General features: G+C 40.2%; 1 protein-coding gene, 1 non-coding gene and 1 pseudogene across 5 annotated transcripts in view; 2 read left to right on the top strand and 1 right to left on the bottom strand.

Annotated features, from left to right (window-relative positions):
• KANSL1 (KAT8 regulatory NSL complex subunit 1) overlaps positions 1–15,736 on the bottom strand; it is a 212,374-nt gene that overhangs the window by 74,602 nt on the left and 122,036 nt on the right. For all 4 annotated transcript variants that reach the window (XM_053567824.1, XM_053567822.1, XM_053567823.1 and 1 more), the window contains one exon: positions 1,972–2,113. In XM_053567824.1, the coding sequence (XP_053423799.1) occupies positions 1,972–2,113 (142 nt within the window). The remainder of the gene's footprint in view (positions 1–1,971; positions 2,114–15,736) is intronic.
• Positions 7,965–8,072, top strand: LOC128571368 (U6 spliceosomal RNA). The gene has a single exon (XR_008375796.1). It is a non-coding gene; the product is annotated as a U6 spliceosomal RNA (small nuclear RNA).
• LOC128569608 (keratin, type II cytoskeletal 8-like) lies at positions 9,169–10,523 on the top strand (annotated as a pseudogene).

Here is a 15,736-nt window from a genome sequence, read left to right on the forward strand (position 1 = left end):
CCACAATCAAAATGCATCTTATAATTGCTTTTACTCCCTAGTTTAGGGGAAACTATTTCTTTTTGATATGCAGGATAGAGGTGGATCTTACAATCAACGGTATCTTAGGTTCAAAAAAACAGTATCTTAGGTTCTATGAAATGTGGTAGTTTTGTAAAATGTGGTATTTTAGGGAACTAAAATAACATAACATATACACATACATAAAGCCACATACATATATTTATGAATGTATATAAAAAGATGAAGCAACACTTACAAATACTATTGTACTAATCTTAGTTGTTACTAAAAGACACCAGTTCTCAAATATAGAAATTCCCATTTAACTACTAGCTGTAAAAACCTAGAAACCAAAACTGAAGGTGTACCTGATAGAGAAAGATTGTTCTTTTTCCTCCTCAGGATTGGCATATCCAGTCACATGGATATGGTCCACCATTCCAGTTCACATTCTACAAACCTCACTTTAAAATTTCCTTTGTGAAGAGCTAAGGAAAGCAAAATATTCATGACCTCTGGAATATTTTTTCACTATTGCTCTAGCTAATTTTTAACAAAGTTAAGTTGAGATTTAATTTGTTTTCTAAGGACAAAAAAAATTTTTTAAGTGAGCCCCCAGGACTGTGTCCTCAATTATATGTTTAACCAAACTTTTAGAGATTTATATATAAACCGAATTTGGTGAGAAGCTTGAAGAAGAATTTCCAGTGGAAATTACAGAATAAAAGATAGACATATATGTGTATATGTATCTGTTAATGACAGGGTTCACTCTTGTGGCCTAAACTGGAATGCAGTGGCATGATCATAGCTCACTGCAGCTTCAAGTGATTCTCTTGCCTCAGCCTCCTGCAAAACTGGGACGACAGTCATACACCACTCTAACCAGCTAATTTTTAAAATTTTTTTATAGAGACAGGGTCTCAACTGTGTTGCCATGGCTGGTCTCAAACACCTAGGCTCAAGACATCTTCTCACCTCAGTACCCCAACGTGTTAGCATTATATGCATGACCTACCGTGCCTGCCCAGGAATTTATGGAATAAAAGTTTAAATGATACAGGAGACTATAGAACTTTTACTTCAAACCCTGATAATTTTATTTATCTTGTTAGTTGATCAACCTTTATCCTGTGGCTTATTAATTATTAACACATGTATACTTTTCATGATATAGCAATTTTCTTAAGGCTTTGACTAGTACTAAGGACAAAAGCATTATTGCACTTATTTTTAGGGGCAATAGATTTTATCTAGACCTCTATGTCATGTCAGTCACAGAGCTCAACGATACCAAACTAGTATGAAAAAAAAAAATACTCTGCAAGAACGGAAGCTCCATGAGTGCAGGGACTTCTGTTCACCACTGTGACCCGACTATAGAGAATCGTGCTGATATGTGGTAAGCACTCATTATTCGTTGAATCCATTTGTTTTCTATGCAAATTTCTTGAGTCACCTCCAATCTGATTACAGGACATTTTTCAAGTGGATTTTTCAACAAGTAAAACTACGCATAATGTCCACTGTCAAAAGCTGTGCAGTAACAATCAGTCCTCCACAGACAAGAGAACACAGGAAAATAAAAATTCTAATCATCAATGTCTAATTTTGCCTGAATAATCTCCTACTGAAAACCCTAAATCTCCATAAGAAATCAAAGGAAGCTTGGCAGTAAAACAAAAACACATCTAAGAAAAATTGCAAGAAATGAAAATCCTCAATAGTACTTTTCCACAAATGTAATTGATAACACAGTTATATGAATACCTTACATTATATACTCTTTCTCTTGTGACACCCACAGTTTTGTTAAAAACATTATATTCTAACAGTGTTTTCTGAACTACCCTAAGCAGTATCAGGCTCTTAAACTAAACCACTATATCAGATCATTAAACTATTTACTATGAAATAGTTAAGAGTTACTGAAGAGGTGGGAGGGGTATAGGGAAAAGGGGTAATTACCTTATTAGCACGTATCTGTTTGTAAATGTCTGTTTGCTGCCGAATTCGATATTCCAAGTCAGAAACATGAGCCTGAAGCCAGTTCCAGCGGCTGACAATAGCTGCTCGGTCTGCAGCCCATCTCCATTCTGACCTGCGTCTCCTAAAAGGAAATAAAGTGAATGAAATCCATGGGCAGCAGTAGTATCCATGGGTGAGAATTGGGAGTGTGTGGAATTTAACTTCACAAGGCCTTTATATATACTAACTCTAGGGTCAAGAAAGACCTAAGACACACCCATATATATACTGCCCACAGGACACACTTGGACAAAACCCTTCCTATAGGTACTTCCCAAATTAAGTGGGACTGCCTCCTGTTATCCTGTTCCCGTGGCACTTATTTTTCTGATATTAAATTTTTCATGAGATATTAGCATTTTCTATGTTAAAATAAGACAGATATGAAGAACAACCTATACAGAAAATCCAAGAGACATTATAAATTATAAAAGCTAGTCAAGAATTCAGCAAAGGTGCTGAGTAAGTATCAACATAAACTAATAGAAAAGTAGAAAAATATATACATATGTATATATTTGGGGGGGTTTGGGGGGGAGTTTAGATAGTCTCACTCTGTTGCCCAGGCTAGAGTGCCATAGCATCAGCCTAGCTCACAGCAACTCTCAGGCTCAAGTGATCCTCCTACCTCAGCCTCCTCAGTAGACTACAGACATGTATCACCACACCTGGTTAATTTTTTCTATTTTCAGTAGAGATGGGGGTCTCAAACTCCTAAGCTCAAGCAATACTTCTGCTTTGGCCTCTCTGAGTGCTAGAGTTACAGGAGTGAGCCATCACACCCAGCCAAAAAATGCGTTTTTTTTTTTCTTTTTGAGACAAGAGTGCTGTACTGTCACAGCTCATAGCAACCTCAAATGCTTGGGGACTCAAGTGATCCCTCTTGCCTCAGCCTCCTGAGTAGCTGAGACTATAGGTGCCCACCATTATGCCTGGCTAATTTTTTTATTTATAGTAGAGACAAGTCTCAATCTTGCTCAGGCTAGTCTTGAACTCTTGAGCTCAAGCAATCCCACCTCAGCCTCCCAGAATGCTAGGATCACAGGCACGAGCCACTGCACACAGTCCAGAAAAATACTCATTTTTAATAAGCAATATTTATAATACCAATGCACGCTGACATAAAAATATAGGGAAAATAATAAATAAAACCTGAAAGGCATAAATATCTACATAAATGACAGCAAACATTTTTTTAGGATAGCAAGTCGTACACACATCTAGAAATTCAAAGAAATTCCAAATTCCCCACAAGGTTTTTTTTTTAAATTTTTGGCAGAGGCTGGGTTTGAACCCGCCACCTCCAGCATATGGGACCGGCGCCCTACTCCTTGAGCCACAGGCGCTGCCCATCCCCACAAGGTTTTTAATGGAAGGTGAGAAACAAATCCAAAATTTCACATGGAAAAAAAAAAAACCAAATGCCAAGATATTTGGAAAAAATTTGTCAGACAATGTAACTTATTACAAAGCTATGATAATTAAAGCAATGTAGGACAGACGGTAATCGGACAACAGAACAGAATATAGAGGACCTAGAAACTTACACTTAGATGTATAAAAGTTATGGCATTCAGATTAGTGGGGAAAGACTAAACTATTCAATATATTGTACTTTTTTACATGGAAAAAGTAAAATTAGCTCTCTTCATGATGTAATTGCTAAATCTAAAGCACTAAACTTAAAAAAAAAAAAGGGAGTATTTCTTCAGGACTTACAGAAGAGAAGGATTTCTTAAATAAGACACAAAAATATCACCTAATTTTCAACATGTAATAAAAGACCAAGTGAAGTTAAAAGGGAAGCTACTGCTTAGAAGATAGCCATTAACACATAAAACTAAAGATTAAACATCAGAATATACAGAACTCCCAAGAAATGGGTTAAAAGAAAAAGACAATAGAAATAAGAAATGCATAAGAGAAACCTTAATAACCCATAAATATATTTTTAAAATGTTAAGTCTCATTACAACTTAAATATTAACATCAGGTAAAATATTAAGATGCTTTTTCAAAAGGAGATTGGAAAAACTTAGAAGTATGATAAAACCAATAGTTGGTGAGAAAAAGCAAAGAGAAATTCATATATTGCTGATAACAGTAAATACTGGAAACACCATTTTTTCATTTTTAGCAACATCAGTTTTGAAGAGTAACTTAAAATGTGTATATCCAATGTTTATGAAATTGTATTTCTGAGAACATAACCATATACATTTAATGAAGAAACTAGTTCACAGCAGTAGCTAAAAATTAATTATATCTAATTCCACTGAAGTAGGTAAACATAAACTATAATTTATTCCTTTAATGGATTTTTCTATAGCAACAAAAAGAATTAACTAGAACTGTATGTATCAATGACAATCAAAAACAAAAATAAACAAGTTCCATCAAAGACACACATAAGTAGTAGTATAAAAACTTCTCATGATATACTGTTTAGCAATTACTTTATGTATTCATATCACTAAATGTCAATGCAAAATGGAAATAAAAAGGTGACAATACTACATATCAACAATGTCGAGTGGAAATAGAAAGGAGACAAAATATATACAGAATTGATATACTACAAATTCACAGTAACAGTTCTCATAACTCTGAGAAAGGGAATAGGGAAGGTAGACTTTAGCTTTACTTACAATGTAATGCTGATATCTCCTTTTAAAGAGGTATCTCTTTAAAAATATAGAAATATGGTTAACATTTGAACATTCTTTAAATATTAAGAGGGTACCTACTACCCTGTTTCCCTGAAAATAAGACAGTGTCTTATTTTAAGGTGTGCTCCCAAAGATGCGCTAGGTCTTATTTTCAGGGGATGTCTTATCTTTCCTGTAAGTAGGTCTTATTTTCAGGGAAACGGTATATTCTGTAATAAAAAATATTGCATAATTTACAACAAAATTATTTTTCCTAGCCCCACTTCCAATCAGAATACAAATACTCATTCCTAAAAATTTTAAGTGATTATACATGAACTTTTACATAGTCCCTCAATGGGACAAAACATAACCTAATGTCAATAATAAAAGAGAACAAACCACAGTTAGGTTAGAAATGAGTTAATATCTAATCGTGGGATATTAATTAAGTCCAAGGGAACAGGTGCTATGACTCACAGCTTAAAAATCCTAGCATTTGGGAGGCCTTGCCTAGGAGTTCAAGACCAGCGTGGACAACACAGCGAGCCCCTCTACAAAAACATTTTTTAAAGTAGCCAGGCAAAGTGGTGTGTGCCTGTAAAATCCTAACCAGTCAAGATGCTCAGGCAGGAAGACCACTTGGGCCCAGGAGTCTGGGCTGTGATTCTGCCACTACACTCCAGCCTGGGTAACAAGAGGAAGATGCTGCCACCTCCAGAAAAAAGAAAGGAAAGGAAAGGGGAAAAGATAAAAGGAAAAAGAAAAGAGAAAAGTGACCAAGGATAGCTAGCAATTGTATGTTACCTTCTGTATAGGCCAAACACAAGCCATTCAAATCAACCACTGTGATAAAGTATTATCACTTACTTCCCTTTCTTTTTTTGAGACAGAGTCTCAAGCTGTCACCCTGAGTAGAGTGCCGTGGCATCACAGCTCATAGCAACTCCTGGGCTCCAGCAATTCTGCCTCCGCCTCCCAAGTAGCTGGGACCACAGGCACCTGCCACAACGCCAAGCTATTTTTTTTTTCTTTGGATTGCAGCCGTCATTGTTTGGCGGGCCCAGGCTGGATTTGAACCTGCCAGCTGTGGGTATGTGGTTGGCACCTTAGCCACATGAGCCACGGTGCGGAACCCAATTATTTCTCTTTCATAGAAACAAGGCATTTAATAGTAGGTTCCCTAACTTGACAGAACCAGTATAAGATGAAATTATTTTTAAGTACATTTGTCTGCTTCAATGTTGGCTGCAGGTCTAGTTCTAGCTCAAATCTAGGAAAGCATCTCAAGATACCAAGAATAACCTAGAGGGGTCGGGCACGGTGGCTCATGCCTGTAATCCCAGCACTCTGGGAGGCTGAGGTAGCTGGACTGCCTGAGCTCAGAAGGTGTATACCAGCCTGAGTAAGAGTGGACCCCATCTCTAAAAATAGCTGGGCACCTGTAGTCCCACCTACTTGGTTGGCTGAGGCAAGAGGATCACTTGAGCTCAAGAGTTTAACCATGGCACCCTACCGAGGGTGCCAAAGATTCTATCTAACAAAAAAAAAAAAAAAAAAAACCCTAGGGATTATTCTTAAATTATAAAAAGGCCTTTCCCCACAAAGAGAAAAGGCTAGATACACCTGGAATGAGTTTTATTACCCCTCAAGGTTCACGATGTTCCTGTTCTGCAGTATCTCTTGGTTGTTCACATTCCTTTCATTTCTAAAAGTTACCACTAAACCAGGTACCCATCTATCACCACCACTGGCTACTCCAACAGTGTCCTTAGCAGGTCATCCCAACACCAGTCAGTGATACTACTTCCTTCAATAAATTTACCTCAAAATAATTTCTTCCAGTCACTCTTAATTTTAACGAACCACATAGGCCCTTTATATTCTTTTCAAATCCTGAGTCTTCAAGAAAGTAAGACAGTATAAGAGGAATCAAGTATTGTAAAAGACAGACATTTGAAGCCAAAAGGTGATGATAAAATTGACAAAAATCTATTTAATTGCAGTTTACTCACAAATCTGTTCTACAAACTGACAGTTGCCAGCCAAAACCTTTTTAATAAAAACCAAAGCAAGGAAAAGATAATTTCTTTGCAAATTCATGCCACTTCCTCCTAGTCATCGTTGGTAGACAAAAAAGATCTTGGCAGTCTCTCCCGATGATCCTGAACTTAGCTCATAAGCCTTCTCAGGACAGTGTTCCAGGACACCAAGCACTCCAAATTGGCAGAAAAGATGAAACCTATTTGTTATCTGAGTTTAGACATTTTAACCAAACATACATTTCTTTTTTTACCATCTTGGAAGCTTAAAAATACAAAAAGAAAATAATTAAAATATTTTAGTTCATACAAATTTTGATAAGTATCTTTTTTTCTTCGATACTAATGAAAGTTTCAACTTTCCTAAGATCAGAAGTAGTAGGACTACTACATAGGTATTCTCTTCAGTAACAATTTAAAGTGAGGCCGGGTGCAATGGCTCACACCTATAATCCAGGGCAGGTGGACTGCTTGAGCTCTCTTGACTAGACTGGACTAAAGCAAGTCCCCATCTCTAACAACTAGCCAGTTGTGGTGGGCGCCTGTAGTCCCAGCTACTTGGGAGGGTGAGGCAAGAGAATCACCTGAGCCAAAGAGTTTGAGGTTGCCGTGAGCTATGACACCACGCACTCTACTGAGGGTGACAAAGTGAGACCCTGTCTCTCAAAAAAACAAAACAAACAAACAAGCAACAACAACAACAAAAACATGGTTCAGAGCCCATAGCTCAGTGGTTAGGGCGCCGGCCACATACACTGGGGCTCGCAGGTTCGAACCCAGCCCCGGCATGCTAAAAACCAACAATGACAACTGCAGCAACAACAACCAAAAAAAAAGGTGGGTGTTGTGGTGAATGCCTGTAGTCTCAGCTACTTGGGAGGCTGAGGCAAGAGAAGCTTAAGCCTGAGAGTTTGAGGTTGCTGTGAGCTGTGATGCCACAGCACTCTACCAAGGGTGACATAGTAAGACTCTGTCTCAAAAAAAAAAAAGAAAAAAAATGCAAAGGGAGCTTGATCATGGTTGGGGGGCTACTAATAAACTAAATAAAGGTGGCACTAAGGTAATATCAGCAATTCCCAATTTCTGAACAGGTTTTATTTTATATCTGTTATATAATGCTTTAGAACTAGAAGTGATTTCCCATAGAAAGTCGTCACATTATTATTCCATACTAAAATAATGAAAAATGGAAAAACCCATCCCAAGTGTCCATAGAATATCTTGTGTTCAAAATACCAGCAATGTGCTTGCTTTGGCAGCACATATGCTAAAACTGGAATGACACAGAGAAGATTGGCATGGCCCTTGCACAAGGATGACACGCAAAATACCAGCAACATGAGCAGAAAACTGAGGTGTTACTAAAGAGGAGCGATACACAATTAGCAAGTCTGGGATGAGCTATGAAGATGTTACCTATCATATGCTAGTGGCAGGGCAGATTGTTATCACAAAAACAAGACTTTAACACCATACAGTCTTTTCCTTAACAAAAACAGTAAGAGATAGAAACTTAGCTCAGAGGCAAAGGTAGATTTCTTCCTAATGTTCAAAATACTATAAATTTATTACTCTGATAAAATACTGTTCAAAAACAAGAGATACTGATTTAACATTACAGACATGTTTGATATGGTTTCTTCGTGATCAACCATGAAGAAAGAGATGTAAATTCCAACATTAATAAGTCATTCAACTCTTTCTTGTTGCTTATTTTATAGTAACTATTAGTGAAATAATTGCTTTAACTGTGTGTGTAAACAAGACTCTAGAATGCCTTCAAATGATTTTGCTGTGTGCATTATCCCAGTTTGTACCAAAATGTGTATTGCATGTACTGTGGCTACCAAATGAGTTAGAATTCCTTTAACTCTTATTTTTCTCCTCGCTATATAAGCTTTTTCATAGGTAAATTGCCCTTGTCTGCTATACAAAAATTCACTAAAATTTTATCCTAGGAATTGCTTTCTGGTCACCTAAATGCAATAAAATACGGTACTAATATTTGCCTTTATGAAACCACATGATTAGTAAATTTTAGTGTTGCCAAGTATGTGCCAGCATTGGTTTATATAAGAAATATTTGTTGTATAAATAGATTTTTTTATGTTGTGTGAACTTAAATAGTTCTTTGTACAGGGTTAGTAAACTATTACATTATCTATAACTGGTTGTTTTACTGAATTTAAGAATAGAAAATACTGTATGTACCCAAGAAAAACACCATTTCTTTTAGAAACAACTCTGTACACTCTATATAACCATACAACGAAAATAACTATTTTCCCTTTGCAAATTTAGAGTTCAATTTGTATGTTGGCTAAAAATTAGTTTTTTAGTTCTTTAAAGCCACCTTGAATGATACTGTTAATGGAAAATGTTTCATTAGAAAAGGACAGATCAATCTAGAAGCAGATATTTGCTCCTTCCCAAATCTCTAGTTTGGCCCTCCTGCCTCCACTCCAGTCTTCACCATGTCCATCAGGGTTACCCAGAAGTCTCACAAAGTGTCCACCTCTGCCCCACCGGCCTTCAGCAGCCACTCATACAGCAGTGGGCCCGGGCACCGTCCTGGGTCTGGGTGGAGGCCACGCAGGGGTCAGAGGTATGAGGGGCATCACAGGTGTCACAGTGAACCAGAGCCTGCTGATCCCACTCAACCTGGAGGTGGACCCCAACATTAAAGCCGTGTACACCCAGGAGAAGGAGGAGATCAAGACCCTCAACAAGTTTGCCTCCTTCATCAACCAGGTGCGCTTCCTGGAGCAGCAGAACAAGATGCTGGAGAGCAAGTGGAACCTCCCGCAGCAGCAGCAGATGGCTCGTAGCAACACGGACAGCATGTTTGAAAGCTACATCAAAAACCTTCGGTGACAGCTGGACACACTGGGCCAGGAAAAGCTGAAGCTGGAGGCAGAGCTTGGCAACATGCAGGGGCTGGTGGAGGACTTCAAGAGTAAGTATGAGGAGATCAAGAAGCGAACAGAGATGGAGAATGAATTTGTCCTCATCGAGAAGGATGTGGATGAAGCGTCCATGAACAAAGGTGGAGCTGAAGTCTCGCCCGGAAGGGTTGACTGACAAAATCAACTTCTTCAGGTAGCTGTATGAAGAGGAGTCCTGTGAGCTGCAGTCCCAGATCTCGGATATGTCTGTGGTCCTGTCCATGGACAGCATCATTGCTGAGGTCCACGCCCAGTACGAGGAGACAGCCAACCGCAGCCAGGCTGAGGCTGAGAGCATGTACCAGACCAAGTACGAGGAGCTGCAAGTGCAGGCTGGGAAGCACGGGGATGACCTGCGGTGCATGGAGACAGAGATCTCCGACATGAACAGGAACATCAGCCGGCTCCAGAATGAGATCGAAGTTCTCAAAGGCCAGAGGGATTCCCTGGAGCCTCCATCACGGATACTGAGCAGTGTGGGGAGATGGCTCTTAAGGATGCCAACGCCAAGCTGGCCCAGCTGGAGGCCACCCTGCGTCAGGCTAAGCAGGACAAGGCTCAGCAGCTGTGTGAGTACCAGGATCTGATGAAGGTCAAGCTGGCCCTGGATGTGGAGATCGCTGGAGGGTGAGGAGAGTCGGCTGGAGTTGGGGATGCAGAACTTGAGTATCCACACTAAGACCACCAGCGCTACTCAGGTGGCCTGAGCTGGGCCTATGGGGGCCTCACAAACCCTGGCTTCAGCTATGACCTAAGCTCCTTCCAGCTGCACCAGCTCCAGGGCTGTGGTTATGAATAAGATTGAGACCCGAGAAGAGAAGCTGGTGTCTGAGTCCTCTGATATTCTGCTCAAGTGAGCTGCCACTGCGGCCCCTCCAGCACACCCTCTCACATGGCTGGCAGAGCCTGTGGCAGCTGTGCCAGGGAGCACATGGAACAGGAGACCCACCTGAAGCTCAGCCCCATCCCTCAGCCCATCCCTATGGGGAGTTTACCACCTGGGTTACCCTCTCTTACACATGCCCCCAACTAAAAACCACTTCGATTGCTTTTCCAAAATAAACCCTCAGCCATATTGCCAACCAAAAAAGGAAAAGAAAGGGCGGCACCTGTGGCTCAGTGAGTAGGGCGCCGACCCCATATACCAAGGGTGGTGGGTTCAGACCCAGCCCCGGCCAAACTGCAACAAAAAAATAGCCAGGTGTTGTGCAGGGCACCTGTGGTCCCAGCTACTGGAGAGGCTGAGGCAAGAGAATCGCCTAAGCCCAGGAGCCGGAGGTTGCTGTGAGCTGTGATGGCACAGCACTCTACCAAGGGCAATAAAGTGAGACGAGAGAGAGAGAGAGAGAAAGAAAAAGAAAGACAGACAAGAAAGAAAAGAAAGAAAGAAAAAAAAAAAGGATAAATCAGCCTCAGCGCCTATAGCTCAGCAGCTAGGGCACCAGCCACATACACCAGGGCTGGCGGGTTTGAACCCTGCATGGGCCTGCCAAACAACAACAACAAAAAGCCAGGTGTTATGACAGGTGCCTGTACTCCCAGCTCCTTGGGAGACTGAGGCAAAAGAATCACTTAAGCCCAAGTGTTTGAGGTTGCTGTGAGCTATGATACCATGGCACTCTACCCAGGGTGAAAGCTTGAGACTCTGTCAAAAACAAAAACAAAAAAACCCAGATCAACACTGGAACTTTTATGTAAGGAGATTTAACCACTGGTAAGTGTGTGGAGACAAAGCTCCTTCTGTTTTATTAGAAATTGTACACTGAATCCTCAAAAGTGTCAATGATACAATCTTGTCATTGCACCATAAGAGGCAATGATCTGAAACACATAACTCAGAGATAGTCACCATCAATTCTGCTAAAATACAAGTGTTAAGAAATGTAATTTATGCTAACAGAGAAAATGAAAAGTTTTACAATGTAATAACCCTTACTATCAATGTATTGGTAGTCGATGGGTTTAAAAGAGATTATTTGCTCCTTGGACCATTATAAACTCTATCTTCGATGCCTAAAGCACAGCCATAGACAGTAGAGCATAGAGCAACAGGCAGCAGTATACTTCCTTTTTTCTCAGACATATGGTATAGCAAAAGTTATTCATTTAATTCATAAGTAACACTAAAAGCTAGACATTGAGCCACATAAACACCACATCGCACACCAGGCATGAGTGCTGCCTGTAATTAAGCTACCTAATCCTATTCCAAGATGGAAAATTTGTACGTAAATCCAGTAGAACTTCTCTTTCCTGATGTAGAAAATTAAAAAAAATCTCAGGCTGGGCACAGTGGATCATACCTGTAATCCTAGCACTCTGGGAGGCTAAGGCAGAGGGATCACCTGAGGTTAGAAGTTCATGACCAGCCTGAGCAAAAGCGAGGCCCCCGTCTCTACTAAAACTAGAAAAATTAGTCAGGTATGGTACCACTTGGCTATAGTCCCAGCTACTGGGGAAGGCTGAGGCAGGAGGATTGCTTGAACCTAGGAGTTTTTTCTTTCTCTCTTTTTTTTTTTTTCCTGGAGACAGAGTCTCATTATGTTGCCTTCAGTAGAGTGGGGTGGTGTCACAGCTCACAGCAACCTCAAACTCTTGGGCTTAAGCAATTCTCTTGCCTCAGCCGCCTAAGTAGCTGGGACTACAGGTGCCCACCACAACACCCAGCTGTTTTTTTTATTGTTGTTGTAGTTGTCATTGTTGTTTGGCAGGGTTCAAACCTGCCAGCCCTGGTGTATGTGGCCGGCACTGAGCTGCAGGAACGGAGCCTTGAACCCAGGAGTTTGACTGAGGTTGCTGTGAGCTAGGATGACACCACTGCACTCTAGCCCAGGTGACAAAGTGGGACTCTCTTAAAAAAAAAAAAAAATAAATAAAATCTCATTAAAGCAAGAACAAAGAAATGGTCCTGAATGGTGATAATTTCATTTGATTATGATTTCAGACCTTTCATGGCTCTTTCCTTTTAAGGCAACACAGGCTGCTTTGCTCAACCAAAAACTGGTAAATTATTTGACAGAGTTATGTACTACTTCCAAGTGTATAAGACATTCTGAGACCCTTAAATTCTGAAATCTCCAGGTTATTTACAAAACGAATAAAGTAAAATCAAGATCATCCCAGAGTATACAGTTGACAGATTTGCAGCATCCAGAGAAAGATTTAGGGTCACCATGGGATAGACTAGGAAATCTTGAAATTACTGAGTCACATTAAAAAAAAAAAAAAAGGTAAATACTCATTATCTAGATCAAAAGCACTGTGAAACAAATAAGGGAAACAGCAGGAAAACAGGTTTCAAAGCAAGTCCTCACTTTTATTTACTTACGTGATGTTAAGCATGTAAACTGATCTCTGAAAATAGCAGCAATATCTGTCTCATGTGGTTGTGGTATACATAAAATGATGTAAACCCTAACTGCAACCTAAAACGTGTTATTAGATAAGAATAACAACTTAAAAACAGAACTTAGTATTTCAACTCCATCTAATAAAAGGTAAAAAAGAGGAAGAAAAATAATAGAAGTAATAAGATGAAATCTCTGACACAAATTGGGGAAACAGAGGTATTTTTAGTTAACGAACAATAGGCCATACTCTAAGGGTTTCTTGGGCTTTGCAGTCATCTAAAAGAAATTCCACATTAAACAGTAAAACTAAAATAGTCCATTCATTAGAATAGACATATATTATCAGCTATAATTTCAATGACATCAGTCTCCTGAATTTAAAAAGATGGAGGAAATAAAACATGGGAGGCAAGGGGAACAAAACTGTCCAGTGTTAAATATCTCACATTTTAGTTATAAAATAAAACCCAGGGGAAAAAACCCTTAAATATAAACTTTCTCTTTCACTTGAGGTTACATCAGTTTTCTAGAGAAGTGGGTAGTAATAAAAAACAAATGTACCCAAAAAAAAAAAAAAAAATTACCAGGACCAAATCATCCTGATAGAGACTCTTGGGATTGAACACCAACCCTTCTGCTTTACTGCTTAAACCAGATTACCTCTGATATTGAAATGAAATCTGTGTACTTTGGCAGATTCTTTTAGCCAAGTACTCAGCCCATAATGAATTCACCCTCTCTTTCCCACTTTCCTTTAAAAACTAAGCAGTTATTATTCACCAGGGATTATACTAGAGGCAAGGGACACAAAAACAAGAACTGTGACTCCTTAAAATTTAGAGTTTAATGGGGGAAGATATGTGTTAATAAATAATCATACAAAATATAAGCAATCATAACAATGACACTGGTTTTAGCTTGGAGGATCTAAAAATTACTTCTATGTGGTACAGACTTTTTTTGAGATAGAGTCTCACTGGTTGCCCTTGGTAGAGTGCTGTGGTGTCAAAAGTTCAGAGCAACCTCAAACTCTTGGGCACAAGTGATCCTCTTGCCTCAGCCTCCCAAGTAGCTGGGACTACAGGCATCCACCACAAAGCCCCACTATTTTTACAGGCAGGGTCTCACTCCAGCTCAGGTCTTGAACTCCTGAGCTCCTACACCCACCCCAGCCTCCCGCCTCCCAGAGTAGAGGCCTAAACTATCAGCCTCAGACATTTAAACAGAGCTTAGTGTGATACAGACATTTAAACAGAGCTCCGAAGTATACATGAGGACTTTGACAGGCAAACTGGCAGAGTGTAAAGACTGTCGTCTCAGAAGGAAGAAAAGACACACATGGTTATGTGGCTAGAGCTCAGATAGTTAACAAGGCAGGAAATGCGCTCAACTTGATAATGGATATATATTGATAGGGCCAGATTTATATAGAACCCAATAATCTACATTAATTTTATAAAATCGGCAATCCTGATTTTCTCCCTTAGGTCGTATTTAAATTAAAAATTTCAAATAGGCTCAGCGCCATAGCACAGTGGTTACAGCGCCAGCCACATACACCGAGACTGGCGGGTTCGAACCCGGCCCGGACCAACTGTACAACAGTGACAACTGCAACAAAAAATAGCCAGGCATTGTGGCAGACGCCTGCAGTCCCAGCTACTTGGGAGGCCGAGGCAAGAGAGAATTGCTTAAGCCCAAGAGTTTGAGGTTGCTGTGAGCTGTGACGCCATAGCACTCTACCCAGAGCAACAGTTTGAGACTCTGCTTCAAAAAAAGAAAAAGAAAAAAAAAAAGACCAAGATATTATAATACAACATGTTCAACCTTTAAAGAATTATTTACGATACTTTAAATTCCTTCTCAAAGCCTACCTGTTGGGACTTTTTCGTAAAACACAATGAACAAATACAATATATACTCTGCCAAGCACAATAAATACAAAACTTCTCCAACACAGGCCCTCAGCATTACTAAGTCAATCTGTACACAAAACTCCAACCTGAAATTTTCCAAGAACACATTCTATCCCTAAAGCCCACGTCTCAGTGGGAAAGTCTTTCCTTGGTGAATTGTACCTCAAATACGTTACTTTGTTTTTTTGTTTGTTTTTTTGTAGAGACAGAGTCTCACTGTACTGCCCTCGGGTAGAGTGCTGTGGCATCACACGGCTCACAGCAACCTCTAACTCTTGGGCTTACACGATTCTCTTGCCTCAGTCTCCTGAGCAGCTGGGACTACAGGCACCCGCCACAACGCCCGGCTATTTTTTTTTTGTTGCAGTTTGGCCGGGGCTGGGTTTGAACCAGCCACCCTCGACATATGGGGCCATATGGGGCCGGCACCCTACTCACTGAGCCACAGGCGCCGCCCTTACTTTGTATTCTTCAAGCTGAGTTAGGTCTTCTTTTTTTTTTTTTTTTTTTTTTGTAGAGACAGAGTCTCACTTTATTACCCTCGGTAGAGTGCCGTGGCCTCACACAGCTCACAGCAACCTCCAACTCCTGGGCCCAAGCGATTCTCCTGCCTCAGCCTCCCGAGTAGCTGGGACTACAGGCGCCCGCCACAACGCCCGGCTATTTTTTGGTTGCAGTTTGGCCTGGGCAGGGTTTGAACCCATCACCCTTGGTATATGGGGCCGGCGCCTGTGGCTCAGTCGGTAAGGTCTTCTTATTTTGTTATTTGTATGTTCTACATTTCCAAGTCATAGCACATACAGT

This window comes from Nycticebus coucang, chromosome 18, assembly GCF_027406575.1.
Source record: "Nycticebus coucang isolate mNycCou1 chromosome 18, mNycCou1.pri, whole genome shotgun sequence".
Taxonomy (NCBI): Eukaryota; Metazoa; Chordata; class Mammalia; order Primates; family Lorisidae; genus Nycticebus; species Nycticebus coucang.